Source organism: Porites lutea, chromosome 13 (genome assembly GCF_958299795.1).
Source record: "Porites lutea chromosome 13, jaPorLute2.1, whole genome shotgun sequence".
In the NCBI taxonomy this organism is placed as follows: domain Eukaryota; kingdom Metazoa; phylum Cnidaria; class Anthozoa; order Scleractinia; family Poritidae; genus Porites; species Porites lutea.
The window spans coordinates 1,519,237-1,545,885 of NC_133213.1; the positions used below are offsets into that span (position 1 = coordinate 1,519,237).

Sequence of the window (26,649 nt, forward strand, 5' to 3'; positions counted from 1 at the left end):
CGTGGGGACCATTATAGTAACCTCTTTGCAGCTAGTAATTCACGTGGTACAAAACCAACATGCTGAAGAGCAATTGACGCACTGTGAAGACAAACAAAGAGCCATCTTTTGGTTGTCTTGTCTCCTTCTCTCCTGCATGGCGGTTTTGTAACTCCGTCGCGAATGGCTAGCTGCAAAGGGCCTTATTGGCGAATGGGTATTTCCTTTTTACTAGTTATCCTCTCTGAGATACGACCCTCCATTTTATAAACTTTAAGTAAGTATTAACATCGTTCAAAAAAAAAATACTGGAAACATTGTGTGGCTGATGATTGAAGAAATACATAATTGTCTACAAGAGGATACAACAAAAACTACAAGAACTCATGACGCGAATTAAATTTAGAGCGCCACTTAAGCCTACGAATGCAACCGTCTCTTCTTGCTCTTTCGTGGGAGAGACGTCTGCGATTTGGCGCTAAAACTTATATACTGATGAGTTTTGCTGCCGCACGTTCGCAGAACGATAATAGACCAACAGAAACTTAAACTCGAATAATTTTACATCTGAAGCCCCATGACTACCAACTTAATCATGTGAGCATTGATTCAATTCATTACTGTGGAATTTTTGGGGCCGAATCGCTGACTTCTCTCACTCGAAACGTCATTGGCGGCGAGGAGCGAACCCGGGAGAGGGACTCCGCATATGAAAGGGGTGGGGATGCTCGTCGTCTCGCTTAGGGATGTAAATTTCGGATTTTCGTCTCACTTAGGGTGTTCTGAGCAAAACGCCATCATATTTAGCCGTGAAGGTCTCGTTTAGGGTGCACTCGAAAAATATAAATATATAATATATTGTCTGTGTTTCAACATGGTCTCTTTTAGGGGTCAAAAAAAGCTTGGGCCACGCCCAGATCGGTCTCCTTAGGGGTTTAATTCAAAATTTCCGAAGAGCATCCCCACCCCTTTCATATGCGGAGTCCCCCCCCCCCCCCGGGGGGAAGCGAAGAGAGACGACTGTATTTTCTGGCTAGGACACAGGGTCGAAAGGTACTTACTTGTGACTCACACGCAGGTTTCCCTGTTGGGATCAGGATGGGATAATGTTAAGTAAATTTTCAAATATAGTTTATACATCATGTCACTTATGACTCTACGAAACTTTTTAGATAATAACATATACAGCCATGGATTGACGGCACTGTTGGAATGTCCACACCAGTTGCACACGAACATTACAAATCGAGGAAGACGGTCATGAAGTTCAAAGTTAAAAGCTAAGATAAGATAATAAGACTGTGCTGGGAGCCAGCAAATTGCAAAGGCAGCGGTGACAACGACGAGTGTGCGCACAATTTTCTTTGTTCCCTGGCGACGTTTTGAGTCGAAATCACTTGAAACTAAGCGATCACCTGGAACATTATGCCGCCAAAGTTTGCGAGAAACGAGGCCATAAAGTACTGTTATCAGGCAAAGTGGAATCAAGTATTTGAGAAAGAAAAGATACGTGTAGAGAAATGTTATATCGTTTTTGTAATCTCCGAGCAGATTCCCAAAAGAGGCAAAGCACTGGAATTTCCCAGGTTTAAATTGATCTGTAACCTTCCACAAAATAGCCACTGGGGTCATAAAGATCATCGAACTTAGCCAGATTATGAAGCTCAGGAGTCGTGCGTTTCGAAATCGTGGAAACCGGCGGAGCGGATAGACTACTCCTAAGAAACGATCCACTGACATGAGTGTAAGGCTTAAAATAGATGCTGTTATGGCAACAAAGAAACTGAAGTATACGGCCTTGCACGTGATGTTTCCCATAATACTTGGCGGCCATTGTATGCCCGTATAAGGGACTGCCATCGCAGATGGCATATCGACCAACGTTACTAATAGGTCAGCGGCAGCCATGTTTACAAAGAGAAACCCAGTTAAAGTCCTCGTCTTAGGCCTCCTCGTCAAAATGAAAATCAAAAGAAGATTTCCCGTCAAAGCTACTGGAATTGTTATGGAGTACAATGCCGCCGACACAGCTCTCTGCGCTTTTGTATATCCAACTGAAGTATCTGAAGAAACAAATTTAAAGTAGTCCATTATTAAGGTTCCTGTAATCTGTAAACAATTAAAAACGTTATTTTTCACTTTTGGCCGATTCTTATTTAGTTATGAAAGCGCGCAAGAAGGGTACAACTGCATTATCAAAGCAAAAAACACTGAATACAGTTTAAAATTTTGACTAGCACGAACCAGGTACGTGCCTTTGCGTCTTGGATCGAAGTATTTTGATCCGAAGCCCGGCTTTCCGCCTTATACTTTGCAGCTTTTCTGAGAGAAACTTGTAACAAGTCTAGCCACTGTTAATCAATATCAGTTTTCAACAACAGCAGAGAAGTGTAATGGGGGAAAACACGGGGGTGGGAGGGGTAAGGTAGACGGGAGAGGAAAGTGGGGGATGAGGGAGAAATGTGGGGGAATCACGCAACATCGCTTAACCAGAAAAGTGTAGGGGGGGGGGGGGGGTGGGGAGTCGGGAATGAAAGGTACGAGAGGCGGGAGGTAAGGTTCCCCTGGCCCCTCTCTTACAGTGTAGCGAGTTGTTACTAGCCAAGAAAGTCAAGAAATAATGTGAGGACGGAAAAAGGATCCATGGCCAGTTGTTTTCAGCTCAATCAATTCATTAGTAATATTTTATTAGCAATGAACAATAATTTATCGTAAAGTGTGCTAGTTAATGTTTTAGAAAGGCGAAAAGAAGATCAAGGATCTGTCATGACCTACTTGTGGTTCGGAGATTATTGGACAATTTTGGACTAATCTTTTTATCTTTTTTTTTTTTACTTAAAAAAACTACGACTGTTAGGTCAGCTAGCGTATCTAGCGTATCTAGTATTTGCACGAACCCAAAGTCGATTGCCTATTTTTGTCGGAATCTTTTTTTTTTTAATATAATATATAAAATACCGAGAAACAATATTTCTGTACAAAAGTACCGCTGGAAAGGTTTCAATTGAATGGTTAGCCCCATAGTATTTCGTCCACAGACTGAACAGATCTGAACATGTGAGTTTCATGTATTTTATTTTTATGATTCAAGGACAGGTTGTTAATGAGAACCGTGAGGTGAACAACTTGCCCTGTGTCATTTTGAAAAGCCTGAAGCTTAAAGATAATGCGATTTTACTAATGAAGTAATCGGCTCCTGTCAAAAATAAAAGTACCGACACAATAATTGAGAGTTTGAACAAACAGCATTAATATATAGAAGGGCTTTGTTTCATTCACCACCTCAGTTATTATGTGTATTGTTTTAAATGTACTGGAATGACTTATTTGTGTGAACATTATGTGAGCCAACGGTGTGTGACATTACCGGCCAGTAATCAAATTAAAAGATCTTGTTCTAGACTGCAAAACAGTCGGTTGTTTTCTCAAAATCAGTAAAGAAATCGGTAAAGCGTGGCGTCGAGCCCCACACGCCCGTAGGGACCTTTTGTTTGACTGCTCGCGCGTATTTTGCAGTCTAATCTTGTTCTTACAGCGATAAAACGATAAAAGCACTTTCGGTTGTAAGCTGTAGACGTGATTTTGAACCGGAACGAATGGTCCGGCTTTGACCGAAAAAATGTTGAGCACGCCTAACAGCCTGTTGGTTTAAATTTATGCCCTGTTCCCTTGCATTTTGTACTCAGTAAAAGGAACATCCTTCTTCTTCATAAGTTATGTTAATGTTGTATTGCAGTACTGACCTTCCAGTATCCGTTTTTCTAAGGTGTTCTCCACCCTTAATTTGTACAGAAAATAAAAAACAACAACAACGACGAGCTGTCGAGCACACCGTATATCTGATCTCGAGAAACCCAAAACTTAACTCTTTCCGACACACTATAAGCTCCATCGGTAGTAACATTTGAAGCAATTAGGAATTCTGCATAATTTCGTCTATAATTGGTTTAATGTGTATATGTTATAAACAGTTACTTAGCCTTGATTGTGACTGGCGGTCACTCGGAGTATGAATCAAAGAAACGTTGGTAGTTCCTTGGGTTTTAAAACTTTCCACTGACGCCTGTTTTCAGTAAAGAGGCTTTAAGACGACAAACAGTGTTGGTAAAAACTTACCATCAGAGTCATTCATTGTTCCTTCAAAGACAAAAACGGCGGCCTGTATCGTACAAACAGCTTGAACGGATAAAGGAAAACCTTTAAAAAGAGGACACCCAGCGAATTCTACGGCTGGTGTACATTATTTCTAAAAGGAATCCGCTTGATTCAGGTCTTGACTGAGGTCTTGACTAACATAGCCTCGGCCAGTTTAGTTTCATTGAATAGAAAACCTAACCTCTTTTCATACTTACTGTATTAGGTCAATGCCCGCCCGGGGGTCAATGCCCGCCCGGGGGACAATGCCTATGAATCTCATAAAATCAATATACTCAGACCTGGTGTACGTAGAGACGTCAGCCACCAGTTGAATCTTGACAAGTCGGTTTTGCGAGACGCACGCGACATTTACGGGTGATAACTAACACTGAACAATGTAGGAAAAACTCACCGTCAGAATTATTCATCCTAGTAATGTCAATGTGCAAACGGCTTGAAAAGTTCAAAATGAAACCTGCTGCTGATTTGCTCTCAGATCACTGTTAGATCGTAAAAACAACTCACATTTCTACACATTCCATTCGTGTTTATGACGTGCCACGTCACTCTTGTTCGACTCCTGTTGACTCAGCGCTACTGGGTACTTTCTTAATTGAAACAAAAATAAAGTATTAGTTTTATACGAAAAGGCTCCGCCCCGAGGTCCAACCTCTTACCGTTTCATCAGCACCATTTTTCAAGGGAAAGGTACCTGTTGTGAAACGTTAGAATACTTATGATTGTATTTTCTTATTTCATTAAATTTTCAGTAGTTGATAAAGTAAGCCATTATCTCGCCACCGCTAAAACAGATGTTTAGATTGTAACAGGTAATATCGTGGGATAAGATAATTAGAATTAATCAATGTTGTATTTAATCGGGTATTACTAGCGTAACCGCACATAAGGATTAGCACCATGATTGTCAAGTAAACCCACGCTTAATTGGAAATTAGTTGAAATTAGTGCCCACGAATCGATGTTAAACGTGAGCAAAGAACTTGGACCGCATTTGATTATTGTGACCACGCCGGAATTACGCATCTGGGTGTGAACTTCCTTAGCTAATGTACGCAGCATTTTTGAAGAATTTAGTTAGATTGAAATTGATCGTAGAACGGAACGTGTAATGTTGAATTGTGAAGAATAAAGTCAGATTTGTACGAAAGTATACAGTCCTCGATTGTTGAACCAGCGTGTGCGGAATCTCTCTCTATCGCAAGTGGGAAATTCTGCGAAAGTACCTCTTTCATACAACAACAACAATATAAGCTTTATTTGCGTGACTATAGGTAGTTACACTATTGCAAAAGCCTTAAGATAAAGTTACAATTTATACTAATGATAATACAATGCAATGAGTATAACGGTCAATCAAGTGTCATCAGCCCGGGGGGGGGGGGGTACTTCAGAAATTTCTGGGTGGGGATGTGCCGCTGGGACCCTAGAACCCTTAACCTATACCAGAGCTAGTTCAGCTGAATTTTGCTACCCTATACTAGAGTAAACTCCCCAAATCTCCCCTATCCTAGAGTAGCTGTTTCCCTAGTCTAGATAAAATCTTCAACCAACTGATCAGTTTCCTGAAAATGATACCCTATTCTAGACCCAGATGTTCTGATTTACATACCCTATCCTAGAGTAAACTGCTTGAAAACCATACCCTTCACAGCGGCACATGATTTGATAACGAATTCTTCGTAAATCATTACATAATGAGACAAATTTCAACAATAAGAATTTACAGAAAAATTCTGTGAATTCTTCAATTTAATTTTTAATTCAGTACAAGATGGCTGATTAAAATCGGCAAAATTTTGTTGGATTTGATTGTAGAATTTTTTCCCTTGGGATTGAATGCTTTGGCAAATGCAAGAAAAATGAAATCCGTCTTCAATTATATCGATCAGAGTTACAAATACGGCAGAATCTATCGTTGTAGGGAGTTTGATTGTATCTGTCAGTGTCATCATGAGTTTGTGGTTACTTATACGAATTTTCACTAAATTTTGAGCCACAGAAAGTTCGGAGTTATTTTCTTGATTGATACTTAATTATGGAGTTCATTTTTGTGGAGTAAAGGAACACCTCTTGAGTTGCGACCATTGTTTCATACACCTTCCATTGAAAAATGGTATCCGTTTTACATACCTAAAGTAGTTCACAACGTTCCATGCTCTGTCTTTAAAATATCAATAAACTACAAAGCAAGTACGTTTTCCCGACTTTTTCACAGCCATAAAATGAATCTGTTTGCCCTTTTGGACCTTTCTACGCCCGAAATGACAGATTTCCCTACGCTTTCATTTACCTCCACTAGTGAGATTCCCACCCGTTCATATACCTAGGCCTAGTTATACAAAGCTTGGTTAAGATAACCCAGGGTTAGTGCAAAATTTGAATCTAGCACGAGTGACAGTTTAAAAAGAAAATTCAGTTTAATTCTGTTTTTCTGCAATATGATGAGCTGATGAGCTCAAAAGAATAGAGAAAATTATCAAGAAAATGCTTTCGAATAAAAGAAAAGGAAAACTCAGATTATTAACCTCGGGTTAGTGCTAATCGGCCTTCGAGCAACTGGCTGAAAAAGGTCCCCTTTCTGGCGGAGCCTCCCTTGCCTTATGGGCCATTAAAGGGAGTACCCCTCGGGTTTACAGCATATCTGTCGCTGATGAAATCCAGCCTTAGGAAAGGAGTTTAACTCCCACAGCAATGCTTATGTACAACAATATGGTAAACACTGGTAGACTCCCACGCAGACTTTCGTAGGACAGGAACACGTCTGACCCAGAATGTCTGAGTGGGAGGCTTCCCGGGGGGGGGGGGGGGTACTCCCTTATAAGGGCTTAATGGGGACGTGCGGCCAGCCAGGGTATGTTTTTCGGGATTTTTGTCTTAAACAGGGTATCGAATTTATCATTTTTTGTCTTAATCAGGGTATCGATTTATCAATTTTTGTCCAATAAACAGGATAAATGTCTTAAACAGGGTAGGAAAATCAGCGATATTTGTCTTAAACAGGGTCAGAGTATGAGGGGCCGCGCCACACCTCCCCACCCAGAGATATATCGAGTACCCCCCCCCCCCCCGGGGGGGCTACCAATATGGCGGAGGGTCTTAACATCATGTAGAACGTTGTGACGTAAGTTTTCTTTTTCGTTTGACCTTTCTCTCTGATTTTGCCATGACCGGGGTGATAGCCTTGAAAGCAGCCATGATTTCTTTTCCACTGTCAATGATCTGACAAGCCGGCAGGATGAATCCACTTTCGCCCCCATTATCCGCAGATTCAGATGGCCTTAGTTCTATTGTATACGTGTGAGTGACACCCAACCCGTCGTATGTGTAATCCACTGTATCGCCATATGCAGCATCTGAAAAATTCAGTACTACTAAGTCAAAATTTACTTTAACGAAACGCAGTAGGACTGAATGAACCTCAGTTCGGTCTGTCACCATAAGAGTAATTTTTTTAAAGGTCCGATTAAATGAGAACAACATGTTCAGCCTTCCCCTATACATGTAAATCCGACATGCCGCACTCGTTAGGCAACTATGTTACACGACTGACACGTCATGTTGCCGAGAGCATGAACTTGAATGGGTAGAACAAAGCTTGATTTTCATCGTTCAACATTATTTTGTTGTTGTTGGTTATTTGTTTTTTTTCTTTAACCTAGGTCTGAACGACAATGCTGAATTTTATCATTGCCGTTTTTCAGTATTACTTACAAATAGTTGAATAAATTGTTCCGAACTCAAACACTCTTCCAGATGTGTTTCGTATTGCCTCTGTGCCAACTTTCATCACACGTCTCTGTGGTGGAGTCAAGAGAAATGAAAAAGAATTAGCCGAAAAATGAAAAAGAAATCTTAGTTAAAGTTTCATTCTCTAACCACCGATGGAAACTGGTTTAGGATAAGCAATTTTAGAGAGTTCGAACGTACCGCGGCGTAAGATAACAAGCACAAAATAACAGCCTCTAAGTCTTTCTACTCACCATTAGACTATAATCAGGCGGTGTGCCATTTTTAGACGACCAAGGAGAACACCAAACTTGTGAATAAGAGTGTATGTCGAAGAAGGAGATTAATTGTGGTGCACTTCTTTTAAGATGAGCTACTACGTTTCGAGTCTCAATCTCACTTAATGGTTCCTCTCCAGGATATGTTTCACAAATCGGGTCACTGATGCACTCATTCAACCCTGTAAATAACAATAATTTGAATACTTGACTTACAACTCAACAAAACAACAAAATCCAGAAAAAAATGGAATTGAAACAACTTATTAAACATCAAACAGCACGCCAACGGCCCGGAGTGTTAATTGGAAGTTCCGAGTTAAAGTTCGCAAAATCCACGCCATGTCAGAGAGATTCCCAGCGTCTAGTCTAAGGCTCATCTCCGCCGCAGTTCTTGAGAATAACGAAGTGGCCAGTTCCTACCAAATATGAATCTTAGCCTTAGCCCATTTACACCGCGGACATACAAAGCTTGTACTAATAACGCAGCCGAGGCTAAATCCGTCCTTAGCAGAACGCTCACGGAAAGAAATTGGGACAAGAATGATTGGGATACGATTCCTAGCCCCAAGGGAGGGAAAGAAGGGAAACGGTTGTTCTCTTCCCAATCTCTTGCTGCTTAATAAGTTTAATACGAAAAGTTTAATACGAAAACGTTCGCTTGGATCTCCTGATAATCAGCCGGTATGTAGGTTTATACGAGCAAAAGAGGACTGCAAGCAGTCTAACAGTACAAAACTGATCTTTAAAAAACTTTGTTTCCAGCCTTTTATAACCCCATTAAATTTAGTTCTTTTAATGAACAGAAATAATTGAAAATGCGCACCCCAGTATTCATTTGGAAAGTTCCTGTTTAAGTCCACGCCAACTATTGGACCAGAGCTGGTGAACAGAATCGGTCTGCGGTTTTTTCGCCAAAGACGGTCCACCTGTTGGGAACAAAATCTTTCGAGTTCAAAGAACTGAGGAAGACTTTCAAATTACAGAGCCTGGCGATAACCGGGGGGGGGGAGTAACACTCCCTTATATGGCCTAAACGGGTATGTGCCGCTGATCAGGTTATGTTTTTCAGCGATTTGGAGATTTCATCGGGGTTTGTAATTTCAACTTTTAGCGTCTTGTACATGGTTCTTTTTGCATGGAATGGACTACTTTGAAGGGGTGTGAGGGTTTTCGGTGAGCGGTCTACATGTGTAGCACTAACAAAACAGTCTCATCTAAATCCATGATGTTAGTTTAAAAAGCGTACTTAATTCTGCATAGGAAAGAAAGAAATTAGCTATAGGGTCTTGAAATAAACTCTCTTGTCTTAAACAGCGTTGCCAAATGGACGATTTTTGTCTTAAACAGGGTCAGGATTGAAGAACTCAGCAGCACAACTCGACCCAGACTTCCCCTGACTGTCCCCGGTCCCGAGCACCAATCAAACTTCAATGCTCTCGGCACAAAGCTCTGCTAGTTCCTAGACTGTTTGAGGCTTTCCTTAAAGCTCGACAAGAACAATGCGAAGCAAGGGCTGTGAGATGGGGGAATTCCCTTCTTCATCAGAAAATTAACGTGCACTTAGATCACTATTGATAATATTCGTTGTATTTCTTACCTCCATTGTAAAACTGTAGCCATCTACATTATAAACCGGCAGGAAAAACCAGTTAAATGTATTCAGCATTTTTGCTATTCCCTCATCACTGTCTGTGGATTTCAGAAGCTAATATCCAAAGGACAAACGCAAAAACGTACTAGTTGTAATATAACTTAAGGCTCCTTTTCTTCTGACATGACATTTTACGTAAAAGCCTATGAGACTAAAGTGTGATCAAGCAAAGCTGCAGCTCTAAGAAGGAATGAACAAACGGTCAGATGGCCTGACAAACAGCGAACGAACGAACGAATGACTGAACGAACGCCCACGAACGGACGAACGAACGGACAAACGAACGAACGAATAAACGAATGACTGAATAGATTAACAAACGGGTGAACGGATAGGTAAATAGATGGATAGATCTTCATTCAAGGTAATCACGGTGGCAAGCAACGCTCCTTGGCTCTTGCGCTTGAATGTCAGTGCTAACAAGTTAACAGATTTGAGACTAATGATCTCAATGCAAATTTCATCTGTGGTGGCGTTCTTGTCGATCTTAGAAAAAAAGACGAAGGTACTGTACACTTGATCTAAGGGTGGATTTCCACTGTCACGTTATTTTTTTCTGTCGCACATGGGTTAAAATACAATAGAGGCCTTTCATACGTCACCTCTATTTAACGCGCGTACGCATGTAAAAATCAGTCCGCAACAGTGGAAATCCACAATAACTCAGAAATAAAGCTACGTAGTAGAATAGGTAAATTCTAGTCTACTTACCTGACGTAGCATGTACATACACGTAGCCGGACTAATCCATTCTCTGGCGTGAATTCCCCAAACTATGAAGACTAAACCTCGCTCACGAGCATTGTGAGTCTTTTGTTTAATCTGAGAAAAGAAGATAAATCCAAACTTACAAACCAAGGCCGAGTTGTTTGAGTTCCGGTGACCTCTATTTCTGAGTTAACTATGAACAGTTTATTTGCCACTTTACAAACGAGAAGGGGACTGGAACACCGCAAATGCTCCTGGCATTGTTACTGGTGACGCGCCGGACAGCTATTCGGCCAATTCCCCCCCCCCCCCCCCCCCGTGCCTAACAGTCCCATAAGTCTTTGCAAGGTTGACTTGGCCCAATTTACGTCTCGTTTATTAAGTGGCAAATACTAAACTGGTTGGTGGTCCATTTTCTGCTACATGTAGCTATCATTACCTTAGCGGCCCCTTGTTCCTTCATGCTCTGACCACCATTAAGTACAACCCCGGGATCCGATGCTTGTGAATAGCTAATGGCTTGCCTACAAGGGGAAGGGGTACACGGCGTAGGTGCGACGACTTCTGGGATTGTTTGAGTGGACAAGCGTTACTTGTGATTGGTTAATAGTTGTCTTGAATATCATCGACCAATCATAACTAACGCTTGTTAGCCAGAAATCGCTGTACTCAAAGATTGTAACCATTCTCCCTTGAGTTTCTTAAGTGGGCAATTGATGCTCAAGATTGAATTAATTGTTTGAGTTATTTTCTGGATTCCACTAGCCTTTCCGCTCAATATAAGTACAGCCAAGGTCACACTGAACTCACCTGTATCCCTAACATATTTCGTTTCTCATAAGACTTGCCAAGGTTTATTAACTTCACCAAGTCTGGGTAGTTTTTCCTCAAACGAAATAGTTCATCATGGATCTGTAATTGAAAGGAAAAAAATTGGGTCGAGTGAATTCTCATGAAATCTGTTTGAGTTTATTTTTTTTAGAGCATGGACTGAATTTTATGAGCTGAACACTCATGCATGACAAAGCACTGAGCACTGCGGCTTTGCTCAGTTTTTTTGCTGTGTTAGAGGAGCTTATGATTGAGTTTTTGAAGTTTAAGGTGTGGCGATAAGATAGAAAGATTCTAATCGGAGCATTTTTGATACTAAGTTTTTGATTAGAGGTAGGATTGTAAAACAATTTAACCAAAAACAGATCCAAACATCTCTGTTAGGTACAGCTGTCTTGGTCCCATACTGAGATACAAAACTTCCTTAAAATCCCGGGCAGTCTTTTGGTCACCAAGATACATACATATACATACAATCAATACGAACAACTCAATGTGCAGAAGACACGTCGCTCCGTCCCTTTGCTTTCGTATCAACCCTTTCAGCTCCAGCAGTCATTATTACCAAAGTACGCTCATTGCTTAATCAGTTAGGGCGGTTAAGAGAATTAAGAACATGATCACTAGCTTAGGATTAGTTTTTATGATATTTTATCAATGTATTTTGATACTGGGGCTTACAGAGTTAATTAAAGGAGGTTTGACTGGATCAGTACCTCACCCACTGTATGATAACAGTTGTCAAAATTATCTTCATCCCTTTCTGCACAGCACAAGCTCTCCTTGTCTATCAGCGCTTGTATGTCGTCAATCATTATCTCAAACGCAAGACTTGTTTTTGTTAGATCTGCCTTGAAACCTTCAATAGCATCAGGACTCAAATGAATATGAAACTCCTCCCCCGGGATCAAAGATTCTTTCCATACATCTACCTACATATGATCAAAATATTCAGGAGGGTATATGTCACTTGCAAAATCTATCTACCGTGCGTAGTAATAGATAGGTCCGCAATGTGTCCACACAGTAAGTTACATTATAGTCCACTTGCACTGAAGAACAAGTGACTTCAGCATATAGTTTGACAAATCATATCGGTGATGAAAGCTCCGATATTTAAGGATAACCAGAAACGGTGAGGGGAAAATCCCGCTTTGTTTTTTTGCTTAATTCTTTCAATGTAAAGAAGGGTAAACACCAATTTAAAGCTGTAGAGATTTTGGGTGGCCCACCTTTCAGCGACTATTTAGGTGAGTAGAAGAGACTAAGCGATTTAAACTAGAAAAGTAGATAACCTCTGCATAGACGACAGCCTCCATCGTTGAGAGCAATTAACAAACTAGGTTTGTTGATAAGGAGATCACATTATTTTAATACTAATTCAGCAGAATCTTTTTTAATTTTATCAGTCTTTTTCAAGCAGGGCGCTTTGCGCTCTTCCCACTGTTTGAGCCAAAACACAAAAAAACGCCCTACGTTTTGCACTTACATCTTTTCGGCTTTGTAGTAGTTCTCTCATAGATCTTACTTGGTCCTCATTCTGTGGTTGCACTCGTAAAACCTTGTGTCTTAAAAGACATGTATCGTAGTTACAAAACGATAAGGCAAAAAAACGCTTTGCATCACTGAATATCTTGAGATATTTAGGGTTTATTTAAGAATCTTTGTATTATCCTCGTTCCAGTGAGGGACCTGTCCGTTCGCCTTGGTGTTGTTCATAGGCGCTTTTCCCGACCAACCTCCCCCCCCCCAAAAAAAAAAAAAAACTTGGAAAAGTAGCATTAAAATTAATTACTACGAAAATCAACATTGTGACATTTTGAAGTAATATTGATCGAAGTTGCATCAGCGAGATGGGGCTCGTTTTTTTCCAATTTTTTTTATACCCACGTAGAGTATGATCCAGAAACCAGAGTCGAGTTTAACGTTTCCTCAATACTTTTAAAATATCTAAGAAACGAATAATTTGTCATTCAGAGATGCAGTAGACATCACAACTTGTCGTCGGATGTATGATAAGCCGATAGAAGCGAGCAGAAAATATACCAATGCCCTTAGCAACCCAGGGGTATGAAAGAAGAAAATTTTTTTTTTTATGAAAGAGATCAAGAAAAATTTTCTTCAAAAGAGGATATACTAAGATTCTTTACGAACTGTCTGAAATCAAAGATAACACTTCTTCTTGCTCTTTTTTAAGTCTAAAAACTAAAGCTTAATTTTTAGAGGAAATGATTCCCATCTCATTTGCTTTTTGTAACTCCGCTCAATATACCTTCAAATGTTAGATTGCTAATCCTGAATGTATTTCAAGGATGCTTTTCACTCTAATACCAATGTAAGTAAGGGACTGATTTAGGGCGTTCGCTATCGTTTTAAGGGCAGATTTTCGATTAAATAGACGTTGCATTCTTAATGACATAATGTGGAACCTGTGGGAAAAAAACAGCATGAAAAGGGGAAAAATTAATTTTGTAGGAATTTTTGCTTTTGTGGGACTGTACAATATTAGGATCTCCTCTAACACAGGTGTGACTTCGACTCCAATCATAATTCCCTGTAATGATACAAACAACTTCTTAGCAGCAAACAAGTATCATTATTGGAGTATTGGTAAACTCCCTTTTATTGGTTGGGTCCATGACTGCTTTGTTGAAGATCATCATTAAAAGGACCTGCATGAGGGGGAGATAGTAACAACATATATTTGTAACCTGCAGAGGATACAACTCCCTTTAAGCCTGTATTAAGCGGATAGCCACCCTTGTCTGTTCAATAGAGTTTCCGTTAAATACAAGTTCATGTTCGAAAACACTCAGTGAACGACTCACTCTCTGCCGGCTCTCGCCTATAAAATACAAAACGTCTCTAGTTTTATAATGGATCCGCTTAATACAGGCTTCACTGTATGTGAAAAAATACGTCGATATAAATCGTTAAGGAGGAAAAAGATCTTGGAACTAAGTTGGCGCTAAATGCATGGTCTTCAATACTTCATCACTTCTCTTACCCATGATACAGCCGTTTACTGTGACTTTGACAGAGGGAGATGATAGCAATGGTCGCTAATATGGCCAATCTAAACTGGAATACGCTTAATCCTTCTGATTTCATGGCAAGCAAAAATGTATAGGTTTTTTTTCCAGATAAGTCCTTGCCGGCCGCTACTTTGGCAACTGAGACTAGAAGTACTGAATGAATTCCCTGAATAATTTGTTGTAATTATTCAGTTGAATTACGCATCTAGAAAATTGGTACTGCCCATTAACAATTTCAAAATTAAATTACGCCAGTATGCGATACCATGGTTGACCAGCAATTAAATTCTCATGATAGAAGTAAAACAAAATTCATGTTACATGGATTGGAGAATACTTTAAGCTAAAAGCTCAAAATAATATCAGTTATTAGTCTCAAAATTGTGAAGTTTATTTAACAATTATTCACCAAAGTGGTGAAGTTCGAGAGGCTCCACTATTTATATCTTTAAGCATTAGTCTCAACTTCAATGATATGCCACTTTCCGAACGGGCAGCTGATAGGCTCCCTCAGAGGTTAATATCCTTCGAATCCTTTGCTACATAGAAATATCTTGTGTTTTGTTATTTTTCAGTAAAAAGCCTACTACACTAACTTTATCAGTGTTTCAAAAGGCTTTTAAAAACTGTTTTAACATTTTTATCACTAGTGGATGCCAGTTATGTTAATGTTTAAAATTATACTCATGAATTCTTTGAAAATTTAATATTAATTTAAATAACTTAAAAGTCATTTATTTGTTTTATTTTGAGGCCTTAAAATGTCGTGATGTGACTCATGATAATGCTCTATTGTGACGTAAGTTTTCTTCTTCGTTTGACCTTTCTCACAGTTTCTGCCATGAGCGGAGTGATGATAGCCTTGAAAGCAGCCATAATTTCTCTTCCACTCTCAATGATCTGACAAGCCGGCAGAATGAATCCTTTTCCCGAAAACCCATCAGCAGGGGGCCTTAGTTCTATAGTATACGAGTGAGTGACACCCAGAGTGTCATACACATAATCAATTGTACCACCATATACAGGGTCTGAAAAACGAAAGATCACACTTTACTTTGATATCGGAGCCCCAAAGCAAAAAAAATTTGGTTATCTATTCATCCGAGAAACTTGATAGTTACGTGACCGTACGTACGCAGTCCCACAGGCAACCAATGTGAAATCTCACATTTTCTAGCTAGTGTGATAGCCTGCAACCTAATAATGAACATCTATGTTGTGGTCAATTGACAGCTGTCAAAGCAGGGTATCCGCTGACCAGTATCATGATATACGCGTCCTTTTTGATTGCAAACAACAAATCACTACTAAATATTAAAAGCAGAAAGCATCCCACGTAATTGTATTTAAAACGAAGTCCGTACAAAGTTATTTTAGGTGGAATCCGTGCTAAACACTCTGCAAGTTCTCTGAAAGTCTTAATTTGCAATTTTTGTTTATCCTCCAACGCCTCGCTTTCATGACTAGGCACCAGTTTTTTCCCGCGTGTCCGCCATTTGTGAATACGATGTATAAATTTATTAAAGGGAGCTTTGTTTTTGACCTTAGTAAAATCTGTATATCAAATGAAGGAGTAAGTGAACCCTAGTTCCGTTCGTAATTATAATAATGGTAATAAAAAGTTATCCCAAAAAAGTCTCACTTGAAGATGTGGCCTGCGAGCAGGATTTCTTTTTTTTTTTTTCGTTTTGAGAGTAAGAGGGCGAAAAAGAACCTTCCTTCATCACTGCTGGAGTAGCACACACTTGCCCGATGATGCAAGTGATGATGACTTTTCTGCTTGTTTAAAAATGCATAAAGATGACAGAAGTAACAATTGGCTGTATGGATATTTACGTACAAACAAACAAGCGCGCATTGAATTAGTCTGAAATGTCATACTTCTTAGCTTCACTCCCTAACAAGAGAGGGGCGCGGGCCGGAGAGAGTAGGGACCTTACGAAAGTACGACGGCGACGGAAACGGGAACGTCATAAAAGCAATAGGTTTAATGCGCAAAACAACAACTCTGCACGTGCATCACGCTTTTTTGTACATTTCTTTGCAGTCCCTATATAACTACGACGTAAAATGACCAAATTTTAAGTTTACTTGGGAACGGGAACGGCAAGGCGATTAATTGTACCATCTCTGCCTGAACTCAGGCGCGGCCCTTCTCTTCAGCTCCAACCCCAAATCCCTTCTTTTAAGTAGCTTGGCCCCTTAGAATATTCACGAAAAAAGTGAAAGAATGTGAAGTCTATTTTTCCGCGACGTTTTCATGGACGTCGCCGTTGTCGGATTGTAAGGTCCCTAGTCTCTCTCTCCCCCCCCCCCCCCCGACGGTTTAGGGGATGGAGACGTGTGACATTTCAGACTGACATTGAATGTCTTTTAGCTTTTACTTACATAAAGTTGAAAAAATTGGTCCGAACTTAAACACTCTTGCAGATGTGTGTCTTATTGCCTCTGTGCCAACTTCCATCACACGTCTCTGTATGGAGTCAAAACAAATGAAAACACATTAGGAAAATCATGATCAGAATCAGATCAGAATGATTATTCAATCAGCAATTGCAACAATTTATGTTATGTTAAAAAAATAAAATAAAGAAAAGAGTTACTGATTTTTCATTTATAAGGGTAAAGATAATTTAAATTGTAATTTTCAATAACTTTTGTAAATTGTAATTTTGTCACTTTTTTCTAGTTTTCTACAATTTTTGTTATTTTTCCTTTGTTTGTAAATATGAAATAAAGTGTTGCTGTAAAATAAATATATAAATACTAATAAAAAAACAATTATATTTTCGTGTTGACTTCTGAAACGTGGGAACATCATCAGTTGAAATTTTGCCGACAAACTACTTCTTGTTTGTTTTTTCTCCGACAAACTGATGTTGGCAACATCGAGCAGATTTATGGCGCTTCAGTTTTAAGGTAGGAGTGCATTCGTTGCTTAGCAAGACATACTCACCATTTGACTATATCCACGTGGTGTACTTTGATTTCTTCCCCAAGGGGACAACCACAGTTGTGCATAAGAGTGGATATCAAAGAAAGAAACTAATTGTTGAGCACATCTTGCAAGATAAGTAGCCACGTTTTGAGTCTCAATCTCACTCAGTGGTTCTCCCCCAGGATATGTTTCACAGTTCGGTTTATAGATGCAGTCATTCAACCCTAGAAATAAACCAATCATGATTTGAATACTAGATTTTGTACCTTAACAACAAAAAAATCCTGAAATAACACTGAGACAAAACCAAACTAGAAACAGCAGTGTCGCCCGGGGAAAAGTATTCCCTATAATGGCCTTTACCGAGAGGCTGTGGCCAGCTCGTGCCGCGCCGGAAATTTGCTTCAACCAATAAAAAGCACTGCCTAGATCTGGTTGGTGAAATGTCACCAGTATGGAATTACTGCGCGCGTTCGTCAAACGTTATTTTGCGGTGAAAACAGTGGTGGCTTTGCGGATTTTCGGCTGGTTTCTCAGGACAATTTTTCGTAGTGAATTCAGTATTTTGATTAATAGAATCAGATCTGAAATGAATACGCACCCCAGTTTTCATTCGGAAAGTTTCTGTTCAAGTCCACACCAATTATATTAACAGAGCCTAGAGACAGAACTGGTCTGCGATTTTTTCTCCAAAGTCGATCAACCTGTTGGGAATGAAAAAAAAAAAAAACAATTCAGGTCAATGCCTTGAAAAACACTGACGTAAACACGTCCCACGTTAACCTAAAATTAAGTTGCCGCGAACATAAAACAAAATTCCTCTCAACAAAAGGCTCTACAAACTGACTTGACTGTCAAGACACTTTCTTATTTCTCGACAAGAAAAATAATATGAAGCGAACGCAAGGGGGAATGTAAATTTTCCCTCCCTAACAAGTTTTCGGTCGGATCACTAATGATATTCTCCTCTGCATGTATTACTTACCTCTTGCGTATGATTATAGCCATCCACGTTAACAACAGGTAGGAAAAACCAGTCAAATGTGTTCAGCATGTTTGCAACTCCCTCATCATTGCCGTCTTTGGATTCCAGAAGCTAATATTCAAAGGAATAACGCAAAAACGTAACTACTGTTTGTAACTGAAAGCTTCTTTTCCTCCACTATGGGAGTATGATTACGTTAATAGAGCTTATGCGACCAATGTAAGGTGTGATCAAGCATACTCAAATAATGAATGAATGAATGGATGAACAGGCGGATGGAATCTCTGCTCTAAACAAATGCAGTCGTGGGAAAGGCCATGGCTCAAAGCAAAGCTATCTCTATCATTTTTAACAAGTTAGCAGTTTTGTCACCACCGATCTTAAAAAATTTGGCTTGTGATGTCATTTACCAATATATAATAGAACAGCCCTTCCGCCTATCTATGATAGCGATCTTGTACTCATTGAAAATGATAAACTGGCTCTTAACAAAAATAAAGCTCGTTGTCGACGAGGGGTTTTGTGACCTACTTACTTGACGTAATATGTACATGCATGTCGCCGGACTAATCCATTCCCTGGCGTGAATTCCACAAATTATAAAGACTAATCCTCGCTCGTGAGATAAATGTTTCTTTTGCTTAATCTGAGAAAAGAAGATAAATACAAAACTTGCAAGCCGCCAAGACCGATTTGTCTTAGTCTAGGAATGTTAACTGTAATCAAATTATCCTGAACGGGATGTCAGTCAGTCCACCCAGAGGGGAGGACGGAGTGGGGGGCGGGGGAGGGGTCACTTCGTTATTTGGCCCAAACGGTATGTGCCCCTGAACAGGGTATGGTTTTCAGGGTCTTGCGTCTTAAACAGGGTATAAATTTAACTAGTTAAAGGTATTAAGACAGAATCCACCATTGTAATTTTTCGGTGGACAAAAATCTCGTACCAGAATAATTTAAAACATATTGCATCCTTTTTTACATTTTTCAAGACCTAAAGATGTAATAAATCATCTGTAATAACACAAAGAAAATTTCTCATGGGAGCCCGAGAAAATGAATGTCAAATTTCACAAAATTACAATTTACAGAGATTTACAATTCTCGTGAAATTTGACATTCATTTTCTAGGATTCCCATGAGAAATTTTCTTTGGTGTTATTACAGATGACTAATTACATTTTTAAGCCTTACAAAATATAAAAAAGAATGCAATATTCTTTAAATTATTCTGGTACAAGGTTTTTGTGCACTGAGAATGGATATTACTCAATTTCCTAGTGGATTCCGTCCTAAGAAGATCTCACCTCTATCCCTAACATGTTTCGTTGCTCGTACGACTTGCCGAGGTTTATCAGCTTCACCAAGTGAGGGTATTCTTCAGCGAAACGAAAAAGTTCATTATAGATCTGGCAACGAAGAAAACATTTTATTTAGTAACTGAATTCTCGTGACGTTTCATTTAATTCAACTTTTTACACCATAGACAAAATTTAACTGGGTGAATACTCAATACCAAAAAATCAGTATTTTGTTTGTTCAGCTCATTTTTATTTGTTAGAGGAGATTACAATTGTGTGTTTGAACTCCACTGTGTAATCATAAAAATAAACATTTTGAGCAGGGCATTCTTGGTAATTAATTATTCGGGAATCATTGATTATAAGTGTGGGTTGTAAAACAAAGCAAAAGGGATCCGCGAAAAAAGACCTCATGATACGGACTCATCTCTGTTATAGGAGTCTTGGTCCCATAGACTTGATGCAGAATCCCCTTTCAGCAATCCTGGGAAGTCCTTTAGCAGCAAAAATACAAAACGTTCTACAATCTACACCTCTCTGAATAGGACATCTCTGATAAAGAGATTTTGCCCTGTCCTTGTCCTTATTAAGAGGGTTTACAGGTCTGTGAATTATAATTCTGCTCTTACCTCATCCAATGTATGATAACATTTGTCAAAATTATCTTCATCTACCTCTGAACAGCATACTTCCTCGTTGTCAATCAGTGCTTGCGTGTCTTCAATCATTGTGTCAAACTCAAGACTTCTTTCTGTCAGATATGCCTTGAAATCTTTAATAGCATCAGGACCCAAATCAATGTGAACTTCCTCCCCCGGAATTAATGAGTCTTTCCATACATCTACCTACAAATGATCGGAATATTCAAGAGGGTATAGAATCATAAAAAATTTATTGCATGATCCGGAAAGTTCAAAATTAAAGATTCATGCCATCTTTAATGCCATCTATCTAGTCGTTCAAGCGCGTGCGTACTTGTTTACTCCCAGGTACGGTAAGCAATTGGTCCACAAAGTAAGTACCAACGAGCCTCCCCAAAAAGTACGCGTGACTTCATCATGCTTGGACTAGTCACTACGGTGGTGAAAGCGCTTAGCTGACCCCCAAGGGGGAGTTGAGTCCATGAGGGAAAATCTTGCTTTGTTTATGTTTTTCCCTTTTTGTCAGTGTTCAAAGGGTGCCTTTTTTTAGGTTGAAGGGATTTCAAACAGTTAACTGCTGCACCTTCCAGCGATTATACAGATGGGTAGAACAGGCTGAGCAGTGTTAATAGGAAAAGTGTACAGCCTTATTTGCCTAGACCTTTTAGAATTGATAAGAGCCATTCATTAGCAATTAGGTTTTCTGATATCCTCCCACGCAGACGTTACCGTCGTCGTGACGAGTTTTGTTGGTTATTAGGCTGATTTAGCAACAGAAGGGGAACGTCAGTTGACGACGGGGCGCGCAAATCAAACAACTGGCTTGACCAATGTCAGAGCGGCAAATTGGGCACCGGAAGGCGTGTTTAGTCCTTTCCGCGCGCTTTCCCGTCGTCAATTGACGTTCTCGTCCTGTTGCTAAATCAGCCTATTCTTCTAACTGCGCCCTTCTCACTGAATGAGCTATATTTGTACCGTCAGACGCGAAAGTAGCCCAAACGCCGCCTTGAATTCGATCTATTTGTTTGCACTTACATCATTTCTTCTTTGTAGTAGTTCCCTCAAGGATCTTACTTGGTCCTCATTCTGTGGTATCACTCGCAGAACCTTGTGTCTTAAAATAGTCGCAAAACGTATAGTCATCTGTCGAATTATAAATTAAAACACAATTGCGCAAATGAAGCTCGCAGAAATAAGCATATATTTTTAGGTTTTTCTGAGAGTCTTGTATCATCCTCGTTATCTTACGGGACCTTTCCGTTTGCTTTAGTGTTGCGCATATGCGCTTTTCTCGCCTAACTCCAAAACGAAGAGGGAACGTATCCTTGAAATAAATTATGAGAATCAATTTTAAAAAATTGAGCAGTAAAATACGTACTGCCGGGTAAACACCCCATTATTTTTTGACCTGTTCAGGACTCAGTGTCTTGTCGAAGATCACCGCTGAAGAAGCAACAGGGAGAAAGCAGCTGTGGATGCATATTCCAAACTTTGTGAAGGACAACGTAAACTGGTATAGCTACGGTGAAACCTCTATAAAACAGTGGTGCCTGCTAAACACAAGTTTGTTAGATAATACAGAAACCTTTACAAGGCTAAATGACGGTAGCCTCCGCTAAATATAGGGCGTCCGTTGAATGTGGGTCCTATTGAAAAAAAAAAGGTTCCTTTTTATGTGACAAAACAAGTCGCGATTTAATTCGTTAAGGGAAAGAAGACATAAAGAATTAGTGGGGAGTTGTAACGTTTTTAAGTCGTTAACTGGGTTTTAATAATTCGTACTCTTACCCGTCATAAAGTCGTGCGCTGTGACTTTGATGCTGGAAGGCGATAAACACTAATATGGCCAGTCCAATCTGGAAGGATTTTAATCCTATTGCTTTCATCGCAAGCCAAAATTACGTGGATTTCATTCCAATAAATCTTTATCATACCCCATGTTTTAAAATTGGCTAAACCATACCAGGAGTGATGAAGTCACTGAATAATTTGTTGTTCTGTTATGTATCTCATTTTCTTCGACCAATGGAGAATTTTTAATAAAATCAAGCAAGTATGTCACCATTATGATATTATCACTGACATGTGAACACGGCGGTGGCTGCGTGAGTTTCCTGGCTTTCCCTTTTTCTCTTTATGTATAATTTTTGTAGTATACGTAAAACGTTTTGCTATCTAATGGTACTGGCGCCCTGGACGAATTTAAAGCCCTTTCTGGAGACCGAGCAGCGACCATGAGTTATCAACGATCGATTGAGCCGAAATTCAAACAGTGTTCAAATGATGATCTCAAAACTTTGGTCGACTAGTGCACTACCAAATACACAGGGAACCGAACACTGTATTAGCTGTATCATTATCATTTGTTACTTACCTGTATTCAAGAGTCTTTATGAGTCCTTTGAAAGGGATTTCAATCAGATCGAAGACGGGTAACATGGCCGGTTTGAAATGTTTAATTATGTCTAAACAGTGTCTAAATTGCTAATTAGTAAATATTAAATTACTGAGTTAAAGACCTTAGGCTACTGAGGGTCTGAGGTCTTGAACCTAGAAATTTACTTTAGCTATTTAATTAATTGGTTTAGCACTCCTGTGCAAATGTAGGACTACTTCTTTTGACCTTCAAATAGTTGTCTTTGATCCTAAATCAAATAATACAAGACTTACCTTAAATTTTAGTTTTTTAAACCAAAAAAAGTGACTGACTTGTAAGGATAGCTTCAAAGAAGTGTCAAATGCTTGTGGCGACAGTGTGTAAAAGAAAAGCTTTGGTTTATTAAAAGACAAGATCGGACGAGAGCTAGAACTGTCGGTTGATGGTCTTGAAACTTCCTTCATAGAACTGAAGAGTATTAAAAGAGTATTATCATTGGTTCTATAGACTCCTCGCAACAATGTAGAGCATGTTAGAGGTCCTAAACTCACAAGGTCTAGATATTTTCATAGCTAGTGATTTGACAAATTTAGATTCAGTTTAAGAACTGTTCTGACAAACTAACTTCTGATAACCGGGGCTTGAAATTACGGCCGGTCAATAACCTTTGTCTTGACTGTCTTGTCGTTTACTCCTCTAATGAAAAATTTAATTTAAAACTTCAGAGTTTAAGTAAGGTTTTAATTGGACATTATTGAGTGGCGTTATTAATTTTAAAAAAATAAGGGAAAAGAAAGCCTCGATCGTAAAACCAAGAACAGTTACGAAATTTCATGATCGTGATTTCTGATATTAGCCCTAATTGTTTTCATCCCTAGTGTCGTCACCGAAAATCCCGGCGGTAATGGGCTGACTTGTTCCCAGAGAATAATAGAACTAAAGCGGAAGTTGTCTACCCATGCCAGTTCCTAGAAAGATGTTTAAGTTTAACCCAGGATGAAGTCAAATTTTAAGCAAGGTTTTCTTGTCTATGAACATGCAACTCAAGCTTACAAAATACTGTTGGGCCTTAACTCCGAGATACAGCAATGATAACACAAATTATAAAATAACTAAGATAGTACGCGCGTTCTGATTGGGCGAGAGAAGTGTTTGCATGAGAGTATGTAAACAGATGTACACATGGTTGTGGCGTCAAGATGTTTTGCATCACGCAAGTACGAATTTTGAAAAAGTTTTCGAGTTCAAAACTCGACAACTTTAGTTTATTTACCCACTCCTTCGTCGGCTGAAACTTGGAAAATCATTACAAAGAAGGTGTGTCAATTTTTCCTCGCTTAAGCTGACATTTTAAACTAGAAAAACCCTAAGCTAAAAAAATTTTGGAAAGCATCTTTCTGCAAAACAAGAACTGATTACGCGTGCAAGACTTCGTGGACAAGACTTTGCGACTGGTAAGAATTTCTCTTTTAGTCAGTGCCATACAAAGAGTTTTGCGTTTTTTCTCGGGTTTGAATAACTGTCTCGACGTCTCCCCACCCCTCTCGTGTTCATATCAGGCTATGCAGACACTGAAAACTTTTTCTATTGCTTAAATGTTACTCTCAGCAGTACACAGGAAGGTAGATACAAAAACGAAATGAAATGTTAATCCTGGATTAGCGCTAATCGGTCTTTCAGGAACCGGGACCTGGGTACTAGAACAACAACAACAATAATAATAATAATAATAATAGCTTTATTCAAGCTTTCAATTTTAAAAACACGACAATGCTTGATGTCCGTAATTGGCTTAAGGTAGTAGAGACGGGCACAAGAAAAGAGAAAAAAAAACAATTAATGAAAGAATACAAATCTAGACGTACTCCAGTTTGTATCGACTAGACTAATACGTAAATGCTAGTTGAATTTTTCCATCCATGGAGCGTTTTCAGTCACGTGATCAGCAGCTACGTCAGTTTATTGGATCTGTAATAGGAGTCGTATCCAAACCTGGGGCCGTAAACGGAGTCACAAGCTCGACAGTATCGAAGTTTCAAGGATGAGAACGTTTCTATTTTTTCACCGCTTATAATGTGACTGCGTTGCCTACGATCTAAACTTGCTTAGAATGCAATTGTATCGTTCGGGTACAGTGGAACCTCGATGTAACGAAGTCCTCGCTATAACGAACGATTTTCTTTACCCTAGTAATAGTAAAAGATACGAAAAAGAACCTCGATATAACGAAACCTCGTTATCACAAACTAATTTCGCCAGTCCCTTGGTCCTTGGTTATATCGAGGTTCCACTTGTAATGGGGACGGGGCAAAGAGAAGGGAGCATGAAAAGCAACGAGGGGATGGTGGAGGGGGTCACTGCCGCAAGTAGAAGCGGAAAAATGAACCAGCCAAAGTCTAGACTACGAGTAGTCCCCCATTTTTCCTCAGGGATAGTAGAGCAAGCGCGCGTGAAAATCACACCACGCGAGAAAAGGCGACACGCGTTTTTCTCGCGTGGGGCGATTTTCACGCGCGCTCGCGTTTCGCTCGCTCTACTATTCCTAAGGAAAAATGGGGGACTACTCGTAGTCTAGCCAAAGTCCTCCATATATGTTTTTACTGGACTAGTTTAGCCGGTTCCAGTCGTTCAAGCAACGACGTTTTTGAGCGACGCACGTCAATCGGAAGTGGCTTTTTTTCATTTTTGAACGATGGTATTGTCCTTATTTTCAGTCAAATTGTCTCTGTAAGAGTAAAGAAGCTATACAATACAAATTTTCTATCGTTAAGGCTTATTAAGAAGGAAAATGCCTCACTTCCGGTTGACGTCCGTCGCTCAAAAACGCCTTTGCTTAAGCTCCCTAGTAGCCTGCGTAGCAAAGCGGTTTTGGTCGGGCGCGCAATTAAGCCAAGGGGGACGAGGGCAGTGAAACCGCGACCGACAAAACGGCGCGGCGCCATGCTACACAGGCGTTTCAGATAGTGGAGGCGTACAGACTGTTCAGACACAGTAGTGGAGAGAGGCGCCAAATGACACAGCTCAGTCTCCCCTCCCTCGTTTTTTTCTTCGTTTTTTTTTCGCCATGGGTGAACGCCTGGAACCAGCTAAGACTGGTTTAACGCTCGGTGCTTTTGATTTTGACTCCGTCGCTAAGGAAAACCAGTTTTAAGAAAATAGTTAAAAGGGAAACAGAGACTCCGACAGGAATGGTTTCCAATGTGGTCACCGGACTTGACAAAACGTGAAAACACTCTATTGTGACCTAAGTTTTCTGTCTCTTTTGACTTTTCTCTTGGGATTTTCTGCCATGATCGGGGTGATAGCTTTGAAAGCAGCCATGATTTCTTTTCCACTATCAATGATCTGACAAGCGGGTAGAATAAATCCATTGTCGTCCTTATCAGATGGCCTTAGCTCCATTGTATACGAGTGAGTAACACCCAGCGTGTCGTACACATAATCAATTGTTATGCCATATGCAGGATCTGAAAAATGCAATATCGAAACTTTATTGCGATGAGCTTAGAATATAGTGAAGCGAGCCTGCCCAATTCGGTCTGTAATCCCGGGTTGGTTACTTGGGTTAATTTTTGCTGGGTTACTAATGTGCCGCTGCCCTCTCAGAACTCCTGCCCCATTATAGTCTGTTCTGTGGCCAAATATAGACCCCATCTTGGTCAGTTTTGGGAAAATGTAATTGTGGCGATCCCAACTTAGTAACTATCCGTTTACGCACCTACCTTATGAAGCCTTATAACTAGGTCATCCTGACTGATGAATTGACACATTGTTCACACTCAATGAAGTAAACATCTTCCCATTTTTAAATCCCTACCTAAATGAATTTTCTGATCCCCAAAATCCCGAAAATAGGCGATCCCATACACTAATGAAAATGCAACCCCATTATCGTCAATCTACAATCGGCGACAAAATGAGTGAAGACACTTCGCCCTAAACGGGACTTTTTTACGTTTTACTGACTTCAAAAGAAGGAAATATAGCTTTTCCTCCCCCATCCCCTCCAAGCAATGTTGTGCCGATGTTCGAGCTACCTAT

General features: G+C 39.8%; 3 protein-coding genes across 5 annotated transcripts in view; all 3 read right to left on the minus strand.

The window, feature by feature from the left end:
• Positions 1 to 918: 918 nt before the first annotated feature.
• Positions 919 to 4,632, minus strand: LOC140923645 (allatostatin-A receptor-like). The gene is made up of 2 exons (XM_073373717.1): positions 4,529 to 4,632; positions 919 to 2,042 (listed from the first exon to the last, which is right to left on the minus strand). The coding sequence occupies exons 1-2, from the start codon at positions 4,542 to 4,544 to the stop codon at positions 1,048 to 1,050; spliced, it is 1,011 nt and encodes a 336-aa protein (XP_073229818.1). The 5' UTR covers positions 4,545 to 4,632; the 3' UTR covers positions 919 to 1,047.
• Positions 4,633 to 7,238: 2,606 nt separating this feature from the next.
• LOC140922814 (zinc carboxypeptidase-like) overlaps positions 7,239 to 26,649 on the minus strand; it is a 29,701-nt gene continuing 10,290 nt past the window's right edge. The window contains exons 8-10 of one of the 3 annotated variants that reach the window (XM_073372839.1): positions 8,118 to 8,323; positions 7,849 to 7,933; positions 7,239 to 7,490 (exon numbers count right to left, since the gene is read on the minus strand). In XM_073372839.1, the coding sequence (XP_073228940.1) occupies positions 7,240 to 7,490; positions 7,849 to 7,933; positions 8,118 to 8,323 (542 nt within the window). In that variant the 3' untranslated portion in view covers position 7,239. Of the gene's footprint in view, positions 7,491 to 7,848; positions 7,934 to 8,117; positions 8,324 to 25,389; positions 26,076 to 26,649 lie in introns of those variants that run through there. The other 2 variants (XM_073372840.1, XM_073372841.1) reach the window with 2 other exon arrangements.
• LOC140923441 (carboxypeptidase A2-like) lies at positions 8,408 to 21,374 on the minus strand. Its single transcript, XM_073373535.1, has 16 exons — positions 21,306 to 21,374; positions 20,220 to 20,435; positions 19,597 to 19,698; positions 18,828 to 18,938; positions 18,293 to 18,403; positions 17,909 to 18,011; positions 17,326 to 17,531; positions 16,758 to 16,842; positions 15,201 to 15,397; positions 14,342 to 14,535; positions 12,824 to 12,902; positions 12,051 to 12,266; positions 11,314 to 11,415; positions 10,507 to 10,617; positions 9,742 to 9,849; positions 8,408 to 8,560 (listed from the first exon to the last, which is right to left on the minus strand). The coding sequence occupies exons 1-16, from the start codon at positions 21,372 to 21,374 to the stop codon at positions 8,408 to 8,410; spliced, it is 2,163 nt and encodes a 720-aa protein (XP_073229636.1).

Bases quoted from the DNA above. Each gene is read 5' to 3' on its own strand.
- LOC140923441 (XM_073373535.1), bottom strand. From the start codon at position 21,374: ATGACTATACGTTTTGCGACTATTTTAAGACACAAGGTTCTGCGAGTG. The intron at 15,398-16,757 runs GTAAGTAAAAGC...TTCGTTTTTCAG, and splicing joins ACCAATTTTTTCAACTTTAT to ACCCTGTATATGGTGGTACA. The intron at 12,903-14,341 runs GTAAGAGAAGTG...ATGTCTTTTAAG, and splicing joins AGTAAACGGCTGTATCATGG to ACACAAGGTTTTACGAGTGC.